Source organism: Copadichromis virginalis, linkage group LG4, assembly GCF_057382275.1.
Source record: "Copadichromis virginalis isolate Kocher_CV1m ecotype Utaka linkage group LG4, C_Virginalis_male_GT1.1, whole genome shotgun sequence".
Lineage (NCBI taxonomy): Eukaryota > Metazoa > Chordata > Actinopteri > Cichliformes > Cichlidae > Copadichromis > Copadichromis virginalis.
In genome coordinates, this window is record NC_140621.1 from 36,635,043 (window position 1) to 36,657,747 (window position 22,705).

Below are 22,705 nucleotides of genomic sequence, written 5' to 3' on the forward strand. Positions count from 1 at the left end.
GGGACACCTCAGGCCCTCCAAGGTTTGGAGGCCTATCTCCCCCTACCACCACTTCCCCTGCCGGTGGCGGATTCCCTCAGGTGTCGGTGTGTTGGTGGTTCTTTGTGTCTGGGGATGGGCGTCCGGGTACACACCGGCTCACTCCTTGGCGGCCGCTTATCGGGGCCTGGAGCCTGGGGCTCGCTCGGGCCACTTCGGAGGTGGGGTGCCCCCGGCCTCTCGGCCTGGGGCTCGGTCACTCAGGCACGGCTGGCTGCCGGCGGAGCTCACGGGCGCGTCACTGCAACCCCCCCGGCTTCTGCTCCGCGGCTGCTGAGTGAGCCCTCATCTGGGACTCTCCTCAGCTCTTTCTGGGACAGTGGCGCGGCTGCCCCTCTGTTGGTCTTCCTTGGTCTCTTGTGTTCTGGGGGCCTCTGGATGTCTGGAGTTTTGATCTCCTCCACACCTGCTTCATGCCCTGGAGGACGGGGCTGTGGCCCCCCCACACTCCCTAGCAGATCGTTACATGGAGAAACCTTTGGAATACAAGCATGCTGATCCACACAGGTATGCACACAGGTGTACACACGGGTATTCACAGACGCGGACTACAGCTTTCTTGGCTGCTGCCTCAAAGCACATTGTGCGCTGTCTATCTTGCGTGCTGCACAATATCGTTTATTATTTAGTATCTACTGATATCTACTGCTAGATGGTGCCGTTTTTTTTATTATGTTGCTCTTTGTTGTTTGCTTTCTCTTCTGTTTTTTTTCTCCATACAGGTGACCCAGGTGTTTTGTTTTTTGTTTGTTTGTTTGTTTTTTTCTTTCTTCCCCCTCTTCTCACCGTCTCTTCTCCCCTTTGGTTTTCTTTCTCTCCCTCTCTTTCTTTCATTCTCTCTCCCTGTCCTGTCCCCCAGTCATGTCTGTCCCGTTTGTAGCAACTGAAAATAAAATAAATTCATAATTATAATAAAGGTCAATCAAATGGACCAATATGGCAAGGCCATGATGATCCACTTGGTAAAATAAATCCGCTTGGCATCTTTCTTGGCCTTAAGACAACAATTCTGATGCTAAAGATCCAAACGGGACACAAAAAAAAAAAAAGAAAAAAAAAGAAAAACGGATGGCTGACCTCCAGTGGAGGATTATACATGGAGCAATAGCCACGAACAGACACAGAGCCCACCTGGACCCAAGCACTGGGGAGGGTTGTCCTTTTTGTTCAGAAAGGGAGACGCTGGAGCATTTAGTGGTCTGTAGTCAGGTTTCAGAGCTCATCACAGCACAGAAACAGCTTTAGTGAAGGTTACAAATGATCTTCTTATGGCCTCTGACAGTGGACTCATCTCTGTGCTTGTCCTGCTAGACCTCAGTGCAGCGTTCGATACTGTCGACCATAATATCCTATTAGAGCGATTAGAACATGCTGTAGGTATTACAGGTACTGCACTGCAGTGGTTTGTATCATATCTATCTAATAGACTCCAGTTTGTGCATGTAAATGGAGAGTCCTCTTCACACACTGAGGTTAATTATGGAGTTCCACAGGGTTCAGTGCTACAGTGCTAGGACCAATTCTGTTCACATTATAGTCCATCTGGGTTTTTTTTGTTTTTTTTTTGCTTTTTCCTTGATGAATATTTTTTCATATTTCTCTATATGATGTATTTGACTTGTATTTTGTGTGTTCTAAAAACTCAATAAACATTGTTGCAAAAAAAAAGAATAGAATAGAATAGAATAGAATAGAAAGCATTTTACAGCCCTTTAAAAAACAGTGAATCTCTGTTTTACAATCTGCTGCTCATCAAATCTTCTTTAAGCCACAAACAGAGTCAGGAGTACCTGAGAGATGACCTCATCAGACAGATGAGTTCTGGAGCAAACTCAGCAGCAGCTCCATGCTGTCTGCACAAGTTCAGCTGTAAAAAAGAAACCCCACCCACAGACTTCATGTAAGCTCCACCCTGACCCTAATTCTGGGAAAACAACCTCACACAGTAGCTCAGGCACAGATGTTTCCTCTATTATCTCAACCATCATAGTGGGAATGTGAAGATCAGACCTCTACAGGATACTGGGAGAAACACACACACTCGTCGTCTGTATTCATATCTTGTGAGGACATGTTGTTGACATAATGCTTTCCCTGACCTTTACCCTGCACCTACACCAATAACCGATTGTAACTTTAACACTAAAACCACATTTTGAGTCTCAAAGGTGCCTTGGTCCCCACAAACATATGAATACACACTCACAGAGTGTGTGTGTGTGTGTGTGTGTGTGTGTGTGTGTGTGTGTGTGTGTGTGTGTGTGTGTGTGTGTGTGTGTGTGTGTGTGTTGGATACTGGCAGCGCTGATGGGAGGAAGCTGGAAAGTCACGAAAACAACATGTGTAGAGAATTCCAGCACATTAAAAAACCCTGCAGACTGAAGGAGTCTAACTCGAGGTGGTGGGAGGGGTCAGATATCTGGGTACATGTGCCGTGTATAGGACGCAGGCGAGGAGTGCAGCTCGGGCTCAGGTCTGTGTGCTAAAGAAAGCTTTACCCCGAGCTTACATTTCTGATCTGAGTGAGTTTTCACCACACGCGAGCTCGCAGGTTCAATCTGTCCTGAGTTAAACTCATCATCATGCTGAATAAGCCAGAACAATCCTCTAGTTTTCGATTGTGTTCAGGAAACGTGTCAGAGTTTCTTTGAGTCTGGTTGTTTGTTCAGAAGCGTCTTTAGTGTTAGTTTTAGAGTTTCACTTTGGCACGTTTGAGGTTTTCAGGTTACACTCTTCAGATTAGATCAGTGAATGTCATTTTTTCTATTTTCTCTCCATTGGAGACGTTTCTCTGTCGGCTCTGATTTCCTCAGGAAGCCACGCCTGACCATTAGAGCAGCAGCAGCAGCAGCTCAGAGACTTCAGCAAAGACCTGCAGCAGCAACCAGTAAGTGAAGCTTCTCCTTCAACGCTTCAGCATTGATCAGAGTCCAAACTGGTTTTGATTTGACTGGAAACATTGAGGTTAAAGTGTATGACAGTGCATGAAAGTGTATGGTGGTGTAGTCCTGGCTGCTATCGGGGGTTCGGTGAAGCAGATCCGTGGATGTGTGTTTGGCTGTAGCAATAACACGGTCATTTCTGACACTTGGGTTTTAAACCTCTTTTTAGGATAAACAAACTGTGATGCAGAGCGATACAAACTCCTGTATTCAGGTTAGAAAAGCACTAATGAAATGTCAAAAACAAACAGCTCTGTGAGGACTCTGATTGGTCAGTGAGGGGTTAACAGCTCTGTGAGGACTGATTGTTTCCAGCTGTGATCAGGCTCTGGGCGGCGGCTCCTCCCACCAGCACACTGTTACACAATGCCTCAGTCATGTCATCATGTTGAACACCTTCAGATTTCCAGTGAAATGGCTTTAAAGTCATAAGTGAAGAAATCAGACTCACAATTTACCCAGAATGCACTTTGTGAAGTCTCCTGTAGTGAATGGTCAAACATCAGATTACCAGTGCTGGTTTCTGCTTGTCAAACAGCTGCATACAGATGTTGTCTTCTGACTGAGACTCATCAGAGCTTCAGTATTAAAGTGGTTGTGCTGGTGGAAAGTCAGGTGACTATGATGGCGTCGGGGGCACCATTGACTCGGACCAAGAACACGCCTCCTATGACCCACAGTGGCTCTGACCGTCCGCCAGCTCGTGTCAGAGCGGTTTCAAACCTGCTGCCAGGCTGAGAGACGGCGGTCAGTCAGTGAAAACATCACAGTGAAAGAGGAAGTGGAACAGGAAGTGACAGGGAGGGGTGGTCGTGTCATACAGGAGCAAAACAGACAGAAGAGGATTTGTGTGAGGCACTCGAAGGCAGCAGGTAAGAGGACAGAGAGAGAGAGAGAGAGAGAGAGTGTGTGTGTGTGTGTGTGTGTGTGTGTGTGTGTGTGTGTGTGTGTGTGTGTGTGTGTGTGTGTGTGGAGTGCACTGCGTGGACGTGGAGAACACGGTCACCGTCGGTGTTTCTGTGTTCGTTCTGACTGATGAAGGAGATGAAATAACGTCTCTATGAGTGCGTGTTATTGAACATGCATTATAATGAGTTTGCAGAGCTGTTGTTGTGTTTGCCCTCTCAGTCTCTTCAAAACTGATTTTTAATGTCGCTGTTTTCACCCGGGTCAATAAACATCAAAGTTACGGGAAAGTCGTCTGTTGCTGAAAATGACCTGATATCACTGAGACGTGTTTGACGTGTGTGTGTAACGTTCAGGCTGCAAAGTTGTTTGCATCGGGTTAAATTCCTGCGTCAGTGTGTGTGGAGCTGCCCGTCGCTCCTGCAGGAACGTGGACGCCATCCTTACTTTGGTGCTTTTAAAGTCCCGAGTCTCTGTTGTTATCCCGGGACTCCTGCTCTGCAGACGCACCTGTACACACAATGGACAGCCCTCAGCCCAGGCTGTGGTCACCGAAGTAACCATGTAATGGATTTACTGTCAGGTCACATGTGAGTCATTGGTGTCCTGCGCTCTTCTTGGCTTGAGGGCTCTGATGCTGATTTCATTGTGACGCCTCAGGCTCATGGCACCTCTGTGACTCCCAGATATCAGCTTTTCTTGTAGTCACACGATCACTCGTCTTCATGGTTAGCTAGACACAGGCTCACGTTACCTGCCCGTCCTCCCCTCAGTAAGGCAGGAAAAAGAGGAGGCGGCGATGAGGCTGAGAGGACCTGCGGGTGTAATAAACATTTAAATATTTCCATCATGTGAGCAGCAGCTGAGAGCTCAGGAAGTGTGTGTGTGGTAGCGAACAGGAAATAACAAAGTGAGAAACATAATAACAGCTCAGGCGTGACCCGATCACGTGATGCTGACTGAGCCAATCTGAAGCTGAGGACAGGGCTGGACTGCGTCTCTGGAACCGTCCCCTGCATGATGATGCTAGCTCACCAACAACCCAGAGTCCAGGATCCAGGACAGGGAGTAAACTGAAAGGACTTCCTCTGACTCTGTTTTCTGCTCCCCTGCACAGGTTCATCATGGGTCTCCCAACTCACCGTCAGTGCAGCATCGAGATCCAGAACAAGACCACGACGTTCACCCTGTGCAACCCACGGTGAGTCCTGCAACTCCACGTCCACAGAGAGCTGTCCCCGCGTCAGCTGCATGACAGTTATTGAAAAATCACTTGGATGTTTCTGTGAGGTTAAATCCAGATATATGTAATTATTGTTGTTTTCATTCATGAACGTTCACAAAAGCAGAAAAAGTAAAAGCACAGTTGTTGATTGATTAAATTACAGTTAATCAATCACACGTGAGTGTGCTGCAAGGATTTTAAAGCATTGTGAAGTTTGACGAGATCCCTCGACCCCACGAACGAGCCTTTCAGACTCATGCTGTTACATGAGGGGTCAAGGAAGGACAGTAGGAAGGAAAACTTCCTGTTAAAAGGGAGTTTTTCCTTTCCACTGTCACCAAAGTGCTGCTCATAGGGGGTCATATGATTGTTGGGTTTTTCTCTGCATCTACTGTACAATATAAAGCACCTTGAGGCGACTGTTGTTGTGATTTGCGCTGTATAAATCAAACTGTGTAAATTGGGAGTGTCAGAGCAGAGTCAAACAGGATGTGACGCGAGTCAGATCAGATCTCTGACAGGAAGCTGCCATCTTTCTGTTGAGCTACGTTCCTTCCTGCTTCACCAAACCTCAGACTTCCTTTAGACCAAACCAATCCAACCAAGGTGCCATTATTTCTATTTCGTATCACTTTATAACTTCTTCATCTCAAAGAAAAATATCTCCTACACCATATATAAGGATGCATTGTCTATGAAAGACACAAATATGGTTCTTTTCATGTACTGGCACAGCTACATTTGTCTGAAAGCTTACTTTATGGCTCTTGTATAGTTATCTGTGGTACTATATAAGATGAGCGCTAAATTCACCCACGACATGGTTAAGTTGGTGCACTGCCCAAATGTCTGGCTCCTGAGAATGAACCACCATCCTTTTAACTTAACGTATGAACTGTCTGCTTGTTTCTCCTTAAAACAAACGTCGGTTTGACTCGACACCACCAACACAACCAGCTTCAGCAGCAAAATAACTGAACGAACGTTACTCCATCCAGATGTTTGACTGTAAAAGTGGCACACAGTGGCATGGTCCTCCTGTCCTGTTTGCTGGTTCTGTTTGTGGATGTATTATCCATAAAATCGTGATCTGTCTGCAGGGTTAAAGTCAGTCTTCTAAAGTAAAGGCCTTAAAAGTAAGTGGAACCTGAGCCGCATTAAGTACTGACATTGCTAATGTCACGTCACTTTGCCGACATTTGACCAAAAGTAACTTTTTCCACGTTCTTCAAAATTTGCATTGCTACTTAAATAAGTGAGAATAAATATGTCACAATAGATACATGAGAACAAAGCCCAGCACTTGCTTGTCTTCCCCCAATTTGTTTTTAAATTAGCTGTGTCCCAAAACGTCGGCTGCATCCTCCGGAGGCCGCATTTGAAGGCCAATTACGTCACAGCCAGGCGACGAAGGCTGTCCCAGTTCGTCGACTCCTTCAAATGCGTCCTCCTTTTCCCCGAATTTGAAGGATGGGTCGGGTGTGTCCTTCGTGCCCAGAATTCATAGCGCAGGGCCAGCCAAATTTCAGCTGCCAACAATGGCGGCCGCTGCTAAGTTTTAAAATTACTCTTATTAATCTTTCTGGGTCACAAAATAAACTTTTAACATATTTTAAGGCGAGAAAGCAGCTGTGTAAATTACAAATATCTGCTCGGTTTATCAAGACATCGCATATTTGCAAAAGTGTGCCGACGTTTTCGGAGACGTCTGTTACCCACCCGCTCGATAGCAAGCCGGGGGGTTCAATGGTCACTCCAGCCGGCGAGAGCAGCGGACTCCCGGCTTCATCGTTTTCAGACCCCCGCTCTTTCGCTACTCAGGTTAAACATGATATAAGTCACTCGGATAACTTAAAAATGTAATTGTTTGCCTTTTTTCTGTGTTTTATTTGTTCCAGAGTAAATCGGTTTGGCTGAGATCAAAGTTATTAGATTATTAGATTAAATAAACTTTAATAATCCATCGGGTGGGTTCCTCCGGGATTCTCACAGCTGAATAAACGTCAAACAGAAAACTGATTAAACAGAAGTGTGAGACGGTCGAGAGTTTACTCCAGTGTCCTGATATATTTTAGATAGCAAGGAGCAGACGGCCGAGTTTATTAAACTCCACCGAGACAGCGGTGACGCTGATCTGAAGGCTCGACCATCACATTTCACAGCCTCGCACTTCCGGCCTTCTCGGTCTTTGAAGGATCCGGCCCACGTAGACCGCGAAGGCCGGGTCCTCCAAAGGATGCAGCCGACGTTTTGGGACACAGCTAGCATTCACCAACACACTTCCGCATCTGGTCCGTTAAGTTATTGTGTTCCCAGAAACGCTTCTGTTTTCTGAATTGATTTTTTTTCCTTTTGTTTTGGCTTTTAGCTTTTCCTGCACCACCCCTTCTCCCCACCGCTCCACCACCCATTTCCCATTTTGGGTCAGATACGTTAAATAATGTCTGAGAATGGCTAATTAAAATATAGAAAACAGTTCCATACTCTTTCCCAAACCAGCAGAGGGATGCAATCTGTCCAGCATGCCCTAGTCTGTGGAGGAGACTCTTTGAGGCTCCGTTCGATCACTACCTCCAGGTCATGATCATCAGCGAGGACAGGAACGCAGAACAAGCCACAAATCACAGGCTTCTTGCTCAGCTCTGTCCTCACCACAACGGACGGATCACTGCAGCCTGTACAGCCTGCCTTACTTCCTAACTTCCTTCCTAACTTCCTTCTGTCTTAAACCCATCTCCAATCTAAAGTGGATGACCGCCTGGTCCTCCACACTGCAAACCAGCTGATGAAGCTGGATGCTGTTGTTCATGCGACAGATCTCCACTCAAGCTCGTTAACAGTAAACTCCTGATAAAGTTTCTTTAATTAATCCGTCACCATGTTTGATGTTGTGTACAGGATTCAGACCTCGGCCTGAAAAGTCCTCCTGCTCTGTTTGAGCCTTTTAGATTTGAGTCTTTGCAGCGTTTGGCCCTTAGAATCAATCCTCCCCTCAGGTGTGTACACAACATGAAGACATTGTTGCCTCGGTTCAACTCCACCATCGGACCAGAGTCTTTCTGTACCCGGGTCTGTGTGGGTTCTCTCCAGGTACTCTGGCTCCCTCCCACAGTCCAGACACCTGCAGTCAGTGGGGTTAGGTGAACTGGTAACTCTAAATCATCCACAGGTGTGAATGTGAGTGTGTTAGAGCTGTGGCAGACTGGCGACCTGTCCAGGTGTGCCCCACCTCTTGCCCTATGATAGCTCAGATAGGCTCCCGCCCCTCCGCAACCCTGATAAGGTTAAGTTGGCCACTGATGGATGGTCTCTGAGCGTGACGGTGCTTGTGGGTGCAGGTCTCTGCCGGTTGTTCAGGTGTATTGCAGGTGTGAGGTGTGTGTAACGGCAGTGATGTCTTCCTGTTTCTCCAGCATGCACATTGTGAGCGGCTCCTGCAGCTCGCCCCTGCCTCCCACGCTCAGCCCCTACGAGAACGGCAACGCCCTCTTCATCAAGAAGCCTCACACGGCGTGTGGCTCTGTGACCGTCTTCACCTACGACCTCCAGCACGTGTCCACCCTGCAGTTCAACGGCAGGGTCGCAGTGATGTTCTCGGTGCCGTACGACTTCAACTTCTACTCCAACTGGTACGCGGTGGGAGTCTTCGACATGGACAAAGCCTGCGACCAGCACCTTTACGACGAGATGTACAACAAGTCGGAGCAAAAGTTTGTCAGGGGCAAAGCCAAGGGGCCGAGTCTGACCTACAGGGGGGCCTACATCACTGTCAGGGCCACCATGTCCGACACCTACCAGCCCATCCTCAAGGTCGCCATCTGCAATAACTGAGGCCCACAGCCGCACCTGCAGTGTGCACCATTAATCCCACTTAACCCAGTAACACTGGGTTCACACTGCAGGAGACCTGCAGCTGATTGATCAATCAATTAATCAGTCATCAGTCAGTTCGATTCTCTCCTCATTTTATATCCACAAACACAGATTAAATCTCAACATTTATTTGAAATTTGGATTTCTTTCCCTGCCCCTCCTTCCTGATGACATCCAAAAAATGGTGAGCTGTGATTGGTCAGCAGTGTGTCTGTGATGTTGTCTGAACCCGATGTTAAACTTTTTTTCCTTCTCTTTATGTTTGACACAAACTTAACTTTTACTTGTGATGATGTCACTCAGAAATCGTCATGGCGACTGCATTACTGTGGTCCAGTGAGATGAAACCACAGAGCTGTGCAGCTGTGAACATGTGGATGAGATAATAAAGGCTGAGTGAGTCCTAAATGTCTGAGCTGTTTTCTTACGATAACCAATCACAAAGCAGTCTAAGGAGCTTGGGAAGAAAAGCGTCGGGACTTCTTTAAGTTTCTTGAAGACGTTTGGTCCGAGAAGCTTCTTCAGTTTTCAGAGCAACTAGTGCAGAGTCCAAGGTTTTAAGCCCTGTGAGAGTTTTTCTAAAGGGGTCGCTGACCCACTGTTGATCCTCCGCCTAATCACATGAGCCAAGGTGTGAAAACAGGTGTCACTATCAGCCAATGTTGTGAAACCTAGTCCCATCCTGTCATGTGACTTACTGAGGTAAGTCACATGACAGGGTGTGAGTGGGCGTTAAGGCGTCTGGGAAGGATCCCATCCTCTCTGTGAGAGGATACAGAGCTGCTCTGCTAACAGCACTGCCATACACCTCGTGGAGGGCTATGGAGCGTGATCCCTGAAGATGGAGCACGTCCTCTGTTGAGGGACCAGATCTGCCCCACCCTGGCCCTGGATCAGGGAGGGGCAGAGGATTATCTGGATTATAGATGAATATTATTTGCTATTGATATCTATTGACAGTGTATTGATTTGTCCAGGAGCTGAGAGTTAATTAAGTTAATTTGTAAATTTTTGTAGTAAATTGTAAATATTGTAGAACTTTTCTTCTGTCATTTAATGGTCGGGCATTGTACAGCTACAAGCATTTCACCCCCATGTCATACTGTGTATGGTTGTGTGTGTGTGACAAATAAAATTTGAATTTGAATTTGAATTTGAATTTGAGCTGCCCTCTGATCCCATATTTATCATCATCAGCATCATGTGATTTTCTGAAGGTCAGTAAACGCCACACAGCAGATCCTCCAGTTTTCACTGCATTTAATTTAAAAAAGATCTTTGTTTACATAAATATATAAATACATAAATACTCTGAATAAATAAATAAATAAATAGAGAGGGGAACATCAGAGACAGTCTTCAGATATTGTGTCAGTGTTGCGTTGCTGTTGCGTTGCTGCAGAGCGCCTCCTGCTGGCAGCAGCAGGAACTCTGATGGAGGCCACGAGCAGCTCCAGCTGTTCCAGGCGCAGTTTGGTTTCCTTCCTGAGCAGCTGCCATGACGCAGTACTGCAGCCCTGTACACACAGTACTACACTTATTACCACTGTCACTACACACAATAATACAACGAGTACTACAGTACTTGTACTTACAGAGCAAGACAGAGTACTGTTGGCCAGAGTCCTGTAGTAGCTCCTCAGTCTGCTGTTGGCTGGACTGTTGGTCGAAACCTGGAGACAAAGAACAGTTCAGACTGAGGCTCGGAAAGGAGGTGAAGTGTTGGTGTGGGAGGAGGTGAAAGGAGGTGAAGCACTGATGAAGAGGAGGCTCTGGGAGGAGGTGAAGGAGAGTGGGTGTGGGTGCATGTTTGCTCCTGTGAGTAGGCTGAAAGCAGTGAAGTGGGCGTGTCCACTCACACACGCGCTCAGTTCCATGATCTGTCTGTGGATGACCGTCAGGAAGCCCTCCGTCTTGTCGGCGCCCCAGGGAGCGGCTGACAGGTTGTCATGGCGATACAGACAGAAAATAAGCTGCAGACTGTCTCTGATGAAAACCAGCTTTGAGTCCACCTGAAGAGAGAGAGAGAGAGGTGAGCTGCAGGCGTCTGATTGACAAACAGATGTGATGTCATCGATGTGGTCATGTGACCTACCTCAGAGTTTTTTATTTGCTTGTAGAGATGTTTTGGGAATCGAACCGGATGAACTGAAGAGTGCTGTTCAGTCAGCTGATCGCCCTGAAACAGAGAGACAGCGCTTCATTTCACCACATCGCTCTGAGCTGTTGCCAATCGTGACGTGTTGTTGACGTCCCCACATTCAGTCTACACACTAAACATGTGACCTGTGATGTTTACAAATGTCCTACAGGCTCTGAATGCATCGTTTTAGCTGTCAGTAAACTTTGTGTTGAATATTCATCACATCTGCAGACGAAGGTCTTATTTCAGTCAGGTTTCAGAGCCCATCACAGGACAGAAACACAACATCTCTAAAGTTAGAAATATCCTGTCTCAGAGTGACGCAGAAAAACTAGTTCATGCATTTATTACTTCCAGGCTGGACGACTGTAATTCATTATTATCAGGAAGTCCTAAAAACTCCCTCACTCACCCCAACCAATCACAGCAGATGGCCCCGCCCCTCCCTGAGCCTGGTTCTGCCGGAGGTTTCTTCCTGTTAAAAGGGAGTTTTTCCTTCCCACTGTCGCCAAAGTGCTGCTCATAGGGGGTCGTATGCTTGTTGGGTTTTTCTCTGTATGTATTATTGTAGGGTCGACCTTACAATGTAATGCACCTTGAAGTGCCTCTTGTTGTGATTTGTAGCTGTATTAATAAAATTGAATTGTATGTAAACGTGTCACATCATGAAGAATCACTGAGAGTCTCTAACTTAAGTTCAAAAACCCTGAAAATCCTCTTATACAGAATCTCTTTATGTATTCACACAATATGTTTATGCAGTCCTGGAATATCATTAAAGTCCTGGAAACATGTTTGAAAAAACCAAGCAGTGTTTTTAATGTCCTGGAATGTTTTAAAGACCAATTTAAGGACCTGTACTCACCATGCGAGTGAGGAAGCCCCGGGCTTCTTCCATCGGTGCTTTGTAGTGTGTGAGCCAATCACAGCAGAGGGCAGAGGTCAGGGTGCCACAGAGAATGAAGAGCAGACCGGTCCAGGTGACCATGATGAAGATGATGAAGATGCTGTGCGGTGCTGAGAGTGCGTGTCCATGCTGCCAGCAGAGATCAGGCTTTTATTTTACAAACAGGAAACAGAAAACATAACAAAAATTCCGTGTTTCAGTTTTCAGACAGAAGCTGTGAAAGTATGGGCTCATAATGTGGTCATAATGTGAAACTCTGCACTCAAGTTTCAAGTAACAAGTATAAATTTTGACCCTGTTTTTCTTCCTTTCATCGGGTTGGCCAATGTCATGTCAATCACAAATTTAACTATCCAATCAGAGAACAGATGGGTTTGGCTGTCGGAGGGGCGCTTTTTTGAACTGCAGGTCGTTGAAGGGTAATACAGTTTGAAGCTGGAGGACCTCTATATAAATATAAATAGAAGCTAGGTCCCCTAACTTTCAGTAGCTGTTGAAAGGATAAAGTTGTGCTATATCAGTGGTTAGAAACACCATTATTACTTTAGGATTAATTTAACACAAAGTCAGGGCTGACCTGGGACCATTGCTGTGAGTCACAGTGCGCAGCATAAAGGTCCTTTCACATCGGACGCAGGATGTGCTGCTAATGCTAACTGCTAACTAAAAGCCAAGGATCCAGAATTTGCTGCTGGCTGCTGGGCTCTGTGGGTTTTTGCAGCAGCTCTACCTGTACTAGATGCACCTGTTCCTTGTCGTTTCTATCTCTGACTTTATGTCCTCTACAAGAGTTTCTGTTTTTTTTTGCTGGTTCTTCAAATGTTCAATAAAAACATGTATGCTAATTCATAATGAAGAAATCTTTGTAACCATCCCCACTAGTAAAGACTGTCATTTCCACAATACTGCCCCGCCCCCCGCCCTAGGTCCGCAGCGCTGTTGAAAAGGCTTTGGAGGTCCCTGTATTAAGCATGTAAACCTGTGACACATAAATCACCAAACTCAGACGACCACAGACTGTTTTCCTTCGTGATGAAGGAAGACGCTGGGCTGGCATGTATAAGGGCATTTATTCTCTTCTAGGACCTGAAGCTCCATAAAGCACACCTCCAATAGCCAAACCCACCTGTTCTTTGATTGGATAGTTAAATTTGTGATTGACATGACATTGGCCAATGAGATGAAATGAAGAAAAACAGGGTCAATATTCGTACTTGTAACTTGAAACTTGAGTGCAGAGTTTCACACGTATTTTTTGACTAAATCCCCACACAAATCTTTTTACACACACAAATTCGATTTACAAGTACAAAATATTTATGACCACAATTTGAGCCCATATGAAAGGGCGGGCTTTCAGAGTCTCGTCTCTTTAATCAGGATAAATGTTGTCACACACACTTCAACTGCTTTGATCTGAACCTGAGCCGGGTTTTAACACCTGTCTGCAGGTAAAAGTCCCCACTCTGCAATTTACAAATGTCCCGAGGGGACTGAATGCATCAATTATTTGTAACGTTTATTTATTCATTTATTTATTCGTTTCTAAATCAGAGGTTTTATATTCATGGATACAAGTTTGTGTTTAATCTGCGTGTTTAGGCTCTTATATTCAAGGACCCTGGAAATCCTCTAGAGGACCCTCACCCTCACAGTCCTGGGATATTCTTAAGCACCCTGGAAAGTCTTGAAGTGTCCATCTTCGTGAGCTGTGATTGGTCAGATGTGTGTGTTCTGTCTTATTAACGTGATCAGTTCATTGATCTCAGGCTGATCGATCACTGATTGATCGATCAGCTGTGTATTGGTAGAGGAATGACAGCATTTGGGTGGAATTCGCTTTCATTTTCCACACTGACAGGAAGCAGCAGCATTTCACAATAAAAGCTGTTTGTGTGTGCGGTTCACTGTTTCCTATAAATAAACTCTTTAACTCTTTACTCTTTATTGTCATTGCACAGTCATACATAGTACAGTAGTACAATGAGATTGGAAAACTGTCCTACGTCGGCACTACATATAACACAACACGATACGACACATCACAACGCAACACAAACAACACAACACAGTATATTAACTTAGTAATAAAAAAAGAAGAAGAAGTGTATGTGTATTGCACACTGTTATTATTACACATTAATTATTATTGCACCTTGTTATAAACATAAATATTATTATTGTTATTGTATTAAACATTGTTACCTCCCCCCTAAAAAAGTCCAGGGAGGTATCCAGTCAGGTCAGCTGTTAGCATTGATCAGGGCTGTTGCCCTGTTGTAACAGCTGTCCTTGAGTCTGTTTGTTCGGGACCTCAGCAGCCTGAACCTCCTGCCAGACGGCAGCAGCTTAAACACCCGGTGACTGGGTGTGTGCAGTCCCGGAGGATGCTGCGTGCCCTCTTGAGACAGCGAGTGCTGTACAGGTCCTTCAGGGAGGGAAGAGGATGTCCAATGATTTTTTGGGCCGTATTAATGACCCTCTGGAGTGCCTTTCTGTGTGCTGTGGTGCAGCTGGAGAACCACACACTGATGCAATATGTCAGCACACTTTCAATGGAGCAGCGGTAGAAGACGGTCAGCAGCTCCTTCTTCAGGTCCATTTTTCTGAGGATTCTCAGAAAGTGGAGACGCTGTTGGGCCTTCTTTAAAACCGCAGAGGTGTTAGAGCTTCATTGGAGGTCTGTGTCTATGTGCACACCCAGAAACTTGAATCTGGAGACCCTTTCCACGCACTCGCCGTTGATGCAGACAGGCTGCGGCTCGGACTTCCAAATAAAGATTTGTAGATGTCTGTGTATTTTATAATCGATGTTTGAGTTTCTGCACTTACTGTTGTGAACCTTCTGCTTTCCTTTTTGAGTTTTTTCATGCAGTCTTTATTCAAACCTTACCTGAAAACCATCATGCTTTTATTTTGGTTTGCAGTTTTGTTTTCTGCTAACACCCAGCTGACGTCATCGTCGTTTTCGCTTTCGGGTGTGCAGGAAACTCTCAGTGACGTCACACCAGGTGAGCTCACTGATGAGGCAAGAAAGAAACTCGGAAATAAAACTTTATTAACACAGCAGAGTGGCGACAGACACGTGCGCTCATCCCGATACTCCTTACTTCCGGTCTCAGCAGACAAAAAAAGCTTCATTGAACAATCTCTCCACGATAATCACTATGACAACACAGCAGACGTAAATAGAAAAGCAGAGACAGGATTGTTAAATAACAGCCGTGAGACTCGTGACGAACAACATTAAAATGACGCCAAACTGATTTCCAGAACTTTCCCCAGATTCCTCAGAGGAGTCAGGCCCGGCAGCGGGTGGACTTCAGTGATTGGTTTTGTAGGAGAACGCTCTGATTCGTCGAACATTGTCGCTCTGTCCCCTGATTGGTTGCCGTGGCAGGCTCCGCCTCTCAGCGGAAGCGCGCTCCTCTCGCGACCCCGCTGAGCGCGTTATCAGTCCAGGGGAGCGGCACACGTGTGGCCGGGATGGAGGCGGAGGTCGTGGACTTCCGGGTTCCCGCGGAGAGCAATAAGACGGTGCTGGTGTGGGACATCCCGCCGACCCACGGCGAGGCACACATCCACGTGAGTGCACACACGGTGACGTCAGTTTGTATTAAATGGTGACGGTCTGTCTTGAGCTGCTGGTGTAAAATGAGTGGATGTGACATAAGAGCTGCAGGTGAGTGAGGCAGGAGTCGTTAGTGGGAAGCGCGTGCTGAATTCAGGTCACATCACAGCATTTCAGTGATGTCACTGCCCACCGACCAATCAGATCTCCATTCCTGAACATCCCTCAGAGCGCTGTGTGCGAACAGTGTGTCACATCTCTGTTTTCCTGCTGAGCATCAGTAATCACAGTCAGGTGGATTATTATCGTTGTGTTGTAAGCATGTATATCTGGACATGCTGACCCCAGATCAGATTGATGTGTTCATATTTAACCTCAGATCCTGAAACAGAGTCAAACAGGTGGTGGTCAGAGTGACGGAGAGCGCAGAGCACATGCCTGCTCGACCAATCACGTCCATCCACTCTGCTCTGATTCCCACGTCTCCTTCATCAGGCTGTGGGACAGGAAGTTTCACGTTTCCATGGATACAGCCTTACTGTGCAGCTGTGAAGCCAGAAACCAGTTTCTGCTGCTTCAGAACATTTCCTGTCAGATTTCTAGTCACCGTCTGATAGCACCTCTGAGGTTTGTGGCACTCTCAGAATCAAGTTCTGTGGAAGTCACATGACCCACCAAAGGCCCCTTTATAGACTGCCCCGCCCCTTTGACGTGATCGTGCTGGTTAAACTGTGAGCTAACAGCGAGGTGATAACGTGAGCTCCATGTTGGGATTAGTGAATCAAGATAACAGCGATACCCTGGCTACTCACTGAATACTTCTGATACTAAATCTATCAAAAGGAAACAGCGGCCTGTTTGTCATGATGATGATGATGATGAAGGCCAATGAAGACTGTCCACCTAAACACAGATGCAGGACAGGGGCGCTGCTAGGATCCTGAAGCCCTGGGGGCTTAGCCCAGCCCTGAAATATGTTTGGGTTTTACTTGATAACAGCAACTTTTTAACAGTCATGACTACAGTAACAGATGAGTGTGATGAAGCGTTCGTCTGTGAGACGGGATGCTGACGGTACGTAGGCGAGTTTAACAGCGTTCCCTGCTCCGCCTCAGAGCCTCTGCTTTTCACTGCTGCTGATCATCTTCTTCTTCACGCCCGGGTCTTCTTCACCAGCCTGCTGCACTCTTCACCTCCTCGGCTCTCTCCTGTCCTCTTATGAGAACAATGTAAACAGTCATCAGAGTCAGCACTGAACACCAGCTGAGGACCCGCCCTCTGCTGCTCTCCAACCAATTACATCTGTCTACACAGTCACATGTCTTCCTCCTTACTTGATCGCTGTTTTCTATTGCACTATTTTATTTTTAGAGCACTTTAATAATCACTCTGTTGATGTCACTGCACTTTATTTCGTACAAACTGTCCCATGCAGTGTCCTGAGATGTCCACTAGATGGCACCAGTCCTCTGTGAACATGGAGCGTCAGTTACCATCAGTACCAGCACTGACACACCGTATTATCAAGGTTACTGCAGTAATACTGTGTACACATGCAGTATACTTCGTTTAAAAGGCTTCAGTGTTGCAGTAGCTGATACTGCATGGATATAAAACCTGAGAACTTTCACTGTGTCATCACAGCATCCCCCGTAACCACGGTTACACACCATCCTGCAGCCTGTGCTCAATCTGAGCAGCTGCCTGATATTGTGTGTGTGTGTGTGTGTGTGTGTGTGTCAGGCCCAGCTGCATGCTGTCTTCTCGTCCTTCGGTCCTGTGTACCTGTTGAAGGTGAGCCCTAACGCTCCGCTCCACCCTCCTGGTTTTTACGCCCTCATCAAGTTCTTCTCTGCGGCTCACGCCGCTGCAGCTCAGCGCATCACAGACGGACGCCCGCTGCTTGACGACTTGCCGCTGAAGGTGACAACATTTTCTTCATCTTTGATGACCTTTGTGTGTTTTCCTGGAGCTCACCTGGCCATATTTGTGGGTTTTAGGTGAAGTTGAGCTCCAAGCAGACGCCTCACTTCCTGTCTGGCAGCAGCAGAGTTCTGAGCCATGCACACTGTCTGGAACTGGCCAATCACGTCCTGGGATTCAACGGCTGGACCTCTGACATCATCACAGTAAGCACTGCATCGATGTATTCAGGTGAGCGAGTGAGAGTGCAGGTGACTCACTGTCTGTCTGCTTCAGCTGAAGAAGCTCACCAACGAAGAAGAAGGCGAGGAGGAGGAGGGGGGAGGGGCCGGGCAGAGGAGGCTGAAGTTCGGCTGCGTGCTGCAGCTCCGCTTCCCTCATCACGGACAGACGAGCAGAGGAGCTGCGGTGCTGGAGGACTGCTTCACCTGCACAGGTGAGGGCAGGGAGAGCCCGACACTTTGAACATTGCTGCCTGGTTATTCTGGTCTAAGGTGTGTGTGCGTGTGTGTGTGTGTGTGCGTGTGTGTGTATGTGCGCGTGTGTTTCAGGTCCAGATGTGTTCCTGCAGAGGTGCTGCAGGCTGCAGAGGTTGGTCAGAGAGAAGGCTCTGGTTCAGGCCTTCAGCTCCGTGCTGCTCATACTTCTAGGTACTGCAGTACTCTAAATACTTTAAATACTGCCGTACCTGCAGCACTGACTCTGCTCACCTGTGTGTGTGTGTGTGTGTGTGTGTGTGTGTGTGTGTGTGTGTGCGCGCGCGTGCGTGTGTGTGTGTGTGTGCGCGTGTGCGCGAGTGCGCAGGTAACGGGAAAGTGATGGTGGAGGTGAAACAGACCCCTGATCAGTTTTTAGCTGATGACACTGAAGGAGTCCTGCAGGTAATCTCACCTGTTGACTGTGTGTGTGGGAGGGTAGGTATGGGGGGTTAATGCCTTTAATTAAACCCTCACACGGGGGGGGGGTGTGTGTGTGTGTGTGTGTCAGGTGAACGAGTTTTCCTGGACAGAGGGTCCTGCTGATGAAGAGGAGGCTGACGATGCAGAGTGGGCTCTGACTGTGTCGTAGATCAGGACTGTGGGTGGGTGTGACGTGTTTCTGAGAGGAAAGCTTTCAGGTGTAGAAACAAAACAACGGCGCTCCCCGACGCGACGCTCCGGCTGTACGAGGACGGGAAAACTGATCCTGAGATCCAGAAGCTCATGGCACACACACAGCTGTGAAACAGCACCGATCAGCTGTGCGTGTTGCTCTCGTCCTCTCTGCAGCAGTGAATCATGATTTTCCACACAGCTGTTTAGCGTTCCCTCATTATTTATGTTTTGGTTTGAGGTTTTATTTTGAATCGCCAGGCTGGATTTTCTTGTTGTTGTTGTCGTTTCTTGTGTCAGTTTGATTCTTTTTAATAATTAGTATAAAAGATCTGTGAAATAAATAAAAGCACTGACTCAGTTTGTGGATGTCCATCAGAGAACTCTGACAATAACTCTTGTCATTGCATGGTCCTACATGACAGTCAACACAACACCACACAGTAACTTAACTAAACTTAATAACATAAAGAATAAGTGTATGTGTATTGCACACTGTTATTATTGCACCTTGTTATACATATGTCGTTATTGTTGTTAGACACAATAACATAAGTATCTACTCAAAAAGTGGGAATTTAATGTGTTAACTGATTTGACAAAAATAACACATTTAATCGCACTTTGCTTTCCAAGCAAAGACAAAAGGGGACCACTGCATGATTTCCTGATAAACCAGTTATACTGATGCACACATCAGAGCTATGTTGCTAGGACTGATCAGAAAACGTTATCCCGACAGAAGTGGTGTTGTGCAGAAAGTGAGTTTGCATACCACCGAAGCACTTCAACCTTACGGTATCATCTGAATGCAAAACATGTTGCAGCGAGCACAGAAAATGTGGCAGCTGTTAGCAGCCTCAGCACCAACAAAAGGTGCTGGCAGTAGTGATGGGAATTCCGTCTCTTTTCAGAGAGCCGGCTCTTTCGGCTCCCAACTGGCACTTCAGGTTCTTTTGTTGCTTTAATTAATTTATTATCAAGAACAATAAAAAATATGTACAAAAGGAATTACTAATGTAAAAAAAATCCTGGCTTTATCCATATATGTTTATTAGAGGTGCAACGATACACACAATTCACGGTTCGGTTCAATACTTTGGTGTCACGGTTCGATATTTTTTCGATACAATTTAATTTCTCATTTATTAAAATTATAAATATATATTTTAACTCAAAAGTACAGTTTTTAAATTTAATGTTGCTGAAACAACAAAATAATAATAATAATAATAAAAAAAATCTATCTGATGGAGAAATCACTCATCTTTGGAAAAGAAAGTTTATTACAGAGAAATGGCTCTTTCAAAATAAAAGCTCTACTATACGCTTCTTCTGGGCTATATTCTCAGCAGCATATTAAACATATCAGGTCCCCATAAGGAGAATCCTGTGCTAACGGCTGTCTAAATCAGCGGTCCCCAACCTTTTTTGCGCCACAGACAATGCCCGACAATATTTTCAAAGACCGGCCTTTTAGGTGTCACGGATAAATACAACAAAATAAAACTAGTACCGGTACCGAAAAAAATAAGATTTATTCATAACACATGTGAAAAGACCCAGGAAAACCGAGTTAACGATAAAAACGATAACAAAATAACACTGAAAACCGAACATTTCACACCTGAGCCTCAACTCTCGCGGCCCGGTACCAAACGACTCACGGACCGGTACGAGTCCGAGGCCCGGGGGTTGGGGACCGCTGGTCTAAATGACTCGGGTAAAGTTTGTAACATGCGTGCTTGTTGTTTTTGTCTGCTTCCACTTGTCTTTGCACTAGGATGATGTCGGAGTAAATGTGCAGTCATATTCGTTGTGTTCCCACTAGTGCTGTCAGCGTTAATCTGAAATGACCTTAACGCCACAACACGGCAAATCTCCGTTAACGTGCTACCGCGGATCGCCCCGTGCGTGGGGCTGGACGGCGTCAACACGTTAACGAGCTAACTGCGCTAACGCACTAGTTCCCACCCATGTAATTGAGCATTGCGTGGCACATCCGACATACTGTTTTACTTTAGTCCATGACGCGCTTACCTTCAGGGTCATACGTCACATGAAGACCAAAATAGTTCCAAACGCCAGATCTGAATGAGGGTGGGGGAGGTTCAATTTGCCATGTTGCAAGGCGCTTAACTTCTGTCTCGCTAGCTTGCCCTGCGCTCAGTGAATCTGCGTTCGACTACTCCGCCTAGGCTGCACTGTCGAGCGCAGATCCACTGAGCGCTCAACACAGACAGCATCGTCAGAAGGAAAGTTGATAAAATAAATTGTCTGTGAAGGTTCTCAGTCATCCAGGTCATCGTAGTCAAAGGAGCTTGCAAAGAAAAGCGTCTGGACTTCTTTAAGTTGCTTGAAGACGTTTCACCTCTCATCCGAGAAGCTTCTTCAGTTCTAAGGTCAAATGGTGGAGAGTCCCAGATATAACTAGGGATGGGTACCGGTGTCCGGTGCCATGATGGCACCGGTTCTGACATAAACGGTAGTAACCAGACCGAAAAGCAGCGCACATTTCGGTGCTTTATTTCGGTGCTTTTTTTTCCTGAGCTGTGATACACTTCTAGCCAATCATTTTACGTTTCCGAGGATAGTAGGCGGGGCCAGGTACGTACGTTCTTTTATGCAGAGCTACAGATTAAAAATGCCCAAGGCGAAGCGGTCAAAAGTCTGGCTGTACTTCACAGCAAAAGATGCAAACTCAGCAGCCTGCAACAAGTGCTTTAAGCTGATACTGTCAAAGGAGGTAACTCCTCAAATCCGATGAAACACCTGGCGACGCATAGCGGTTTTTTTTCCCCAAAAACCAAGAAATGCACTGTATTTGATAGCTTGCTGCGAGACCTCACACCGAGCGCATCTACTGCGGTGTGGTGCCTGTTATCGGACCCGGAGTTAGCAACATACCCAAAAACACGAAGAGGAGAGTCCTGGCCCCTAGCCCTGCCAGTGTAGCAGAAATGATGAGGATGATGATGCAGCAGCAGCCGTTCTTCTCTGCGTGAGTAATTTACGTTGAGTAGGCTAACCACGTTATTACATTAATGCATGTAAGGTGAACTAGCAAACATCATCATAGCTACATGCGGCTGTCTTCTTGTTTGATGGCAGATACTCCCTTCACCCTGGCCAAAAAGGCTAAAATGACCAAAGAAAAAGAGGGAAACAGCTAAACATGAGCGGTTTTTGGACAAAGTTTGTGTTTTTTCCATTGTTTATGCACTGCTTCCAGCCAAGAGTGATACCATATATGCCCTATAGCTGCAGAAAAGGCTAACATTGTTATCTTTTTACAAAAACCAAATCAAATCAAATCAAATCACTTTTATTGTCACATCACATGTGCAGGTACATTGGTACAGCACATGTGAGTGAAATTCTTGTGTGCGAGCTTCACAAGCAACAGAGTTGTGCAAAATACAATAATGTAAACAAGCAAAATACAAGAATGGCTACATCTGAAACTAATAAATATATGTACAATATATAATAGTATATGCATTTCTGGATGTGTATACTAAATATTTTCCTACGTGTGTGTGTGTGTGTACACATATTTTACAAATTAAATAGAGTAAACAATAAATAAAATATATAAAATATACAGAGTTGAGACATGTGCAAAACAGTGGCATTACTGTACAGTATGGAGTGCATAATGTTAAAGTTCCAGTAGTGAAGCTGAGGTGTCTATGAAGTGTTCAGCAGTCTGATGGCCTGGTGAACCAGCTGAACATGAGAGGTTTTTGGACCAATTTTGTGTTCTCCATTCTTTAAGCACCGGTTTGAGCACCGTTTAAGCACCGGCACCGTTTCAAAAGTACCGATTTGGCACCGGTATCGGATAAAACCTAAACGATACCCATCCCTAGATATAACCTAGTGGGAGTGACCCTCCACAGAGTATGTGTGGTGTACAATTACATCAAGTACACCAAGTGATGCAGTGAAGATAAACACTAACCGGCCAGCCAGTCACAGTCTGCTGATACTGCCTTCATGAACTAAACAAGCCGTCACTGTAAATCATCCAAGGACAATAGTTGCAGTCAGAATAATTGATACTCATCTATATATGAATATCT

At 46.0% G+C, this 22,705-nt stretch overlaps 3 protein-coding genes across 7 annotated transcripts; 2 read left to right on the forward strand and 1 right to left on the reverse strand.

Moving 5' to 3' along the window:
- Positions 1–2,433: 2,433 nt before the first annotated feature.
- Positions 2,434–9,393, forward strand: LOC146712123 (DELTA-sagatoxin-Srs1a-like). 4 transcript variants are annotated; one of them, XM_085455277.1, is made up of 4 exons: positions 2,434–2,512; positions 2,853–2,926; positions 5,005–5,088; positions 8,526–9,393. In XM_085455277.1, exons 3-4 carry the CDS (start codon positions 5,012–5,014, stop codon positions 8,941–8,943), a joined length of 495 nt encoding a protein of 164 aa, XP_085311403.1. In that variant the 5' UTR covers positions 2,434–2,512; positions 2,853–2,926; positions 5,005–5,011; the 3' UTR covers positions 8,944–9,393. The 4 variants fall into 4 exon arrangements, with proteins under 4 accessions (XP_085311403.1, XP_085311405.1, XP_085311404.1 ...); XM_085455279.1 differs by having other exon boundaries at positions 2,455–2,561; positions 2,823–2,926; XM_085455278.1 differs by having other exon boundaries at positions 2,455–2,561.
- Positions 9,394–10,299: 906 nt separating this feature from the next.
- LOC146712124 (interferon a3-like) lies at positions 10,300–20,877 on the reverse strand. Its single transcript, XM_085455497.1, has 6 exons — positions 20,661–20,877; positions 11,994–12,164; positions 11,081–11,164; positions 10,845–10,997; positions 10,581–10,658; positions 10,300–10,502 (listed from the first exon to the last, which is right to left on the reverse strand). Exons 1-6 carry the CDS (start codon positions 20,670–20,672, stop codon positions 10,332–10,334), a joined length of 669 nt encoding a protein of 222 aa, XP_085311623.1. The 5' UTR covers positions 20,673–20,877; the 3' UTR covers positions 10,300–10,331.
- Positions 15,218–18,983, forward strand: rdm1 (RAD52 motif containing 1). Of its 2 annotated transcripts, XM_085455281.1 has the most exons (8): positions 15,218–15,620; positions 17,042–17,134; positions 17,350–17,529; positions 17,607–17,735; positions 17,806–17,965; positions 18,081–18,179; positions 18,334–18,410; positions 18,517–18,983. In XM_085455281.1, the coding sequence occupies exons 1-8, from the start codon at positions 15,522–15,524 to the stop codon at positions 18,595–18,597; spliced, it is 918 nt and encodes a 305-aa protein (XP_085311407.1). In that variant the 5' UTR covers positions 15,218–15,521; the 3' UTR covers positions 18,598–18,983. The 2 variants fall into 2 exon arrangements, with proteins under 2 accessions (XP_085311407.1, XP_085311408.1); XM_085455282.1 differs by lacking the exon at positions 17,042–17,134 and having other exon boundaries at positions 15,222–15,620.
- Positions 20,878–22,705: the final 1,828 nt, after the last annotated feature.

What these genes read in the sequence shown, in the direction of transcription:
- LOC146712123 (XM_085455277.1), top strand. Translation starts at nt 5,012, where the DNA reads ATGGGTCTCCCAACTCACCGTCAGTGCAGCATCGAGATCCAGAACAAG. An exon ending in TTCACCCTGTGCAACCCACG is followed by an intron (nt 5,089 to 8,525) that starts GTGAGTCCTGCA and finishes CTGTTTCTCCAG; the next exon opens with CATGCACATTGTGAGCGGCT.
- rdm1 (XM_085455281.1), top strand. Translation starts at nt 15,522, where the DNA reads ATGGAGGCGGAGGTCGTGGACTTCCGGGTTCCCGCGGAGAGCAATAAG. An exon ending in GGACCTCTGACATCATCACA is followed by an intron (nt 17,736 to 17,805) that starts GTAAGCACTGCA and finishes TGTCTGCTTCAG; the next exon opens with CTGAAGAAGCTCACCAACGA. An exon ending in GGACTGCTTCACCTGCACAG is followed by an intron (nt 17,966 to 18,080) that starts GTGAGGGCAGGG and finishes CGTGTGTTTCAG; the next exon opens with GTCCAGATGTGTTCCTGCAG.
- LOC146712124 (XM_085455497.1), bottom strand. An exon ending in GGGGCTTCCTCACTCGCATG is followed by an intron (nt 11,165 to 11,993) that starts GTGAGTACAGGT and finishes TCTCTGTTTCAG; the next exon opens with GGCGATCAGCTGACTGAACA. An exon ending in ACAGTACTCTGTCTTGCTCT is followed by an intron (nt 10,503 to 10,580) that starts GTAAGTACAAGT and finishes CTGTGTGTACAG; the next exon opens with GGCTGCAGTACTGCGTCATG.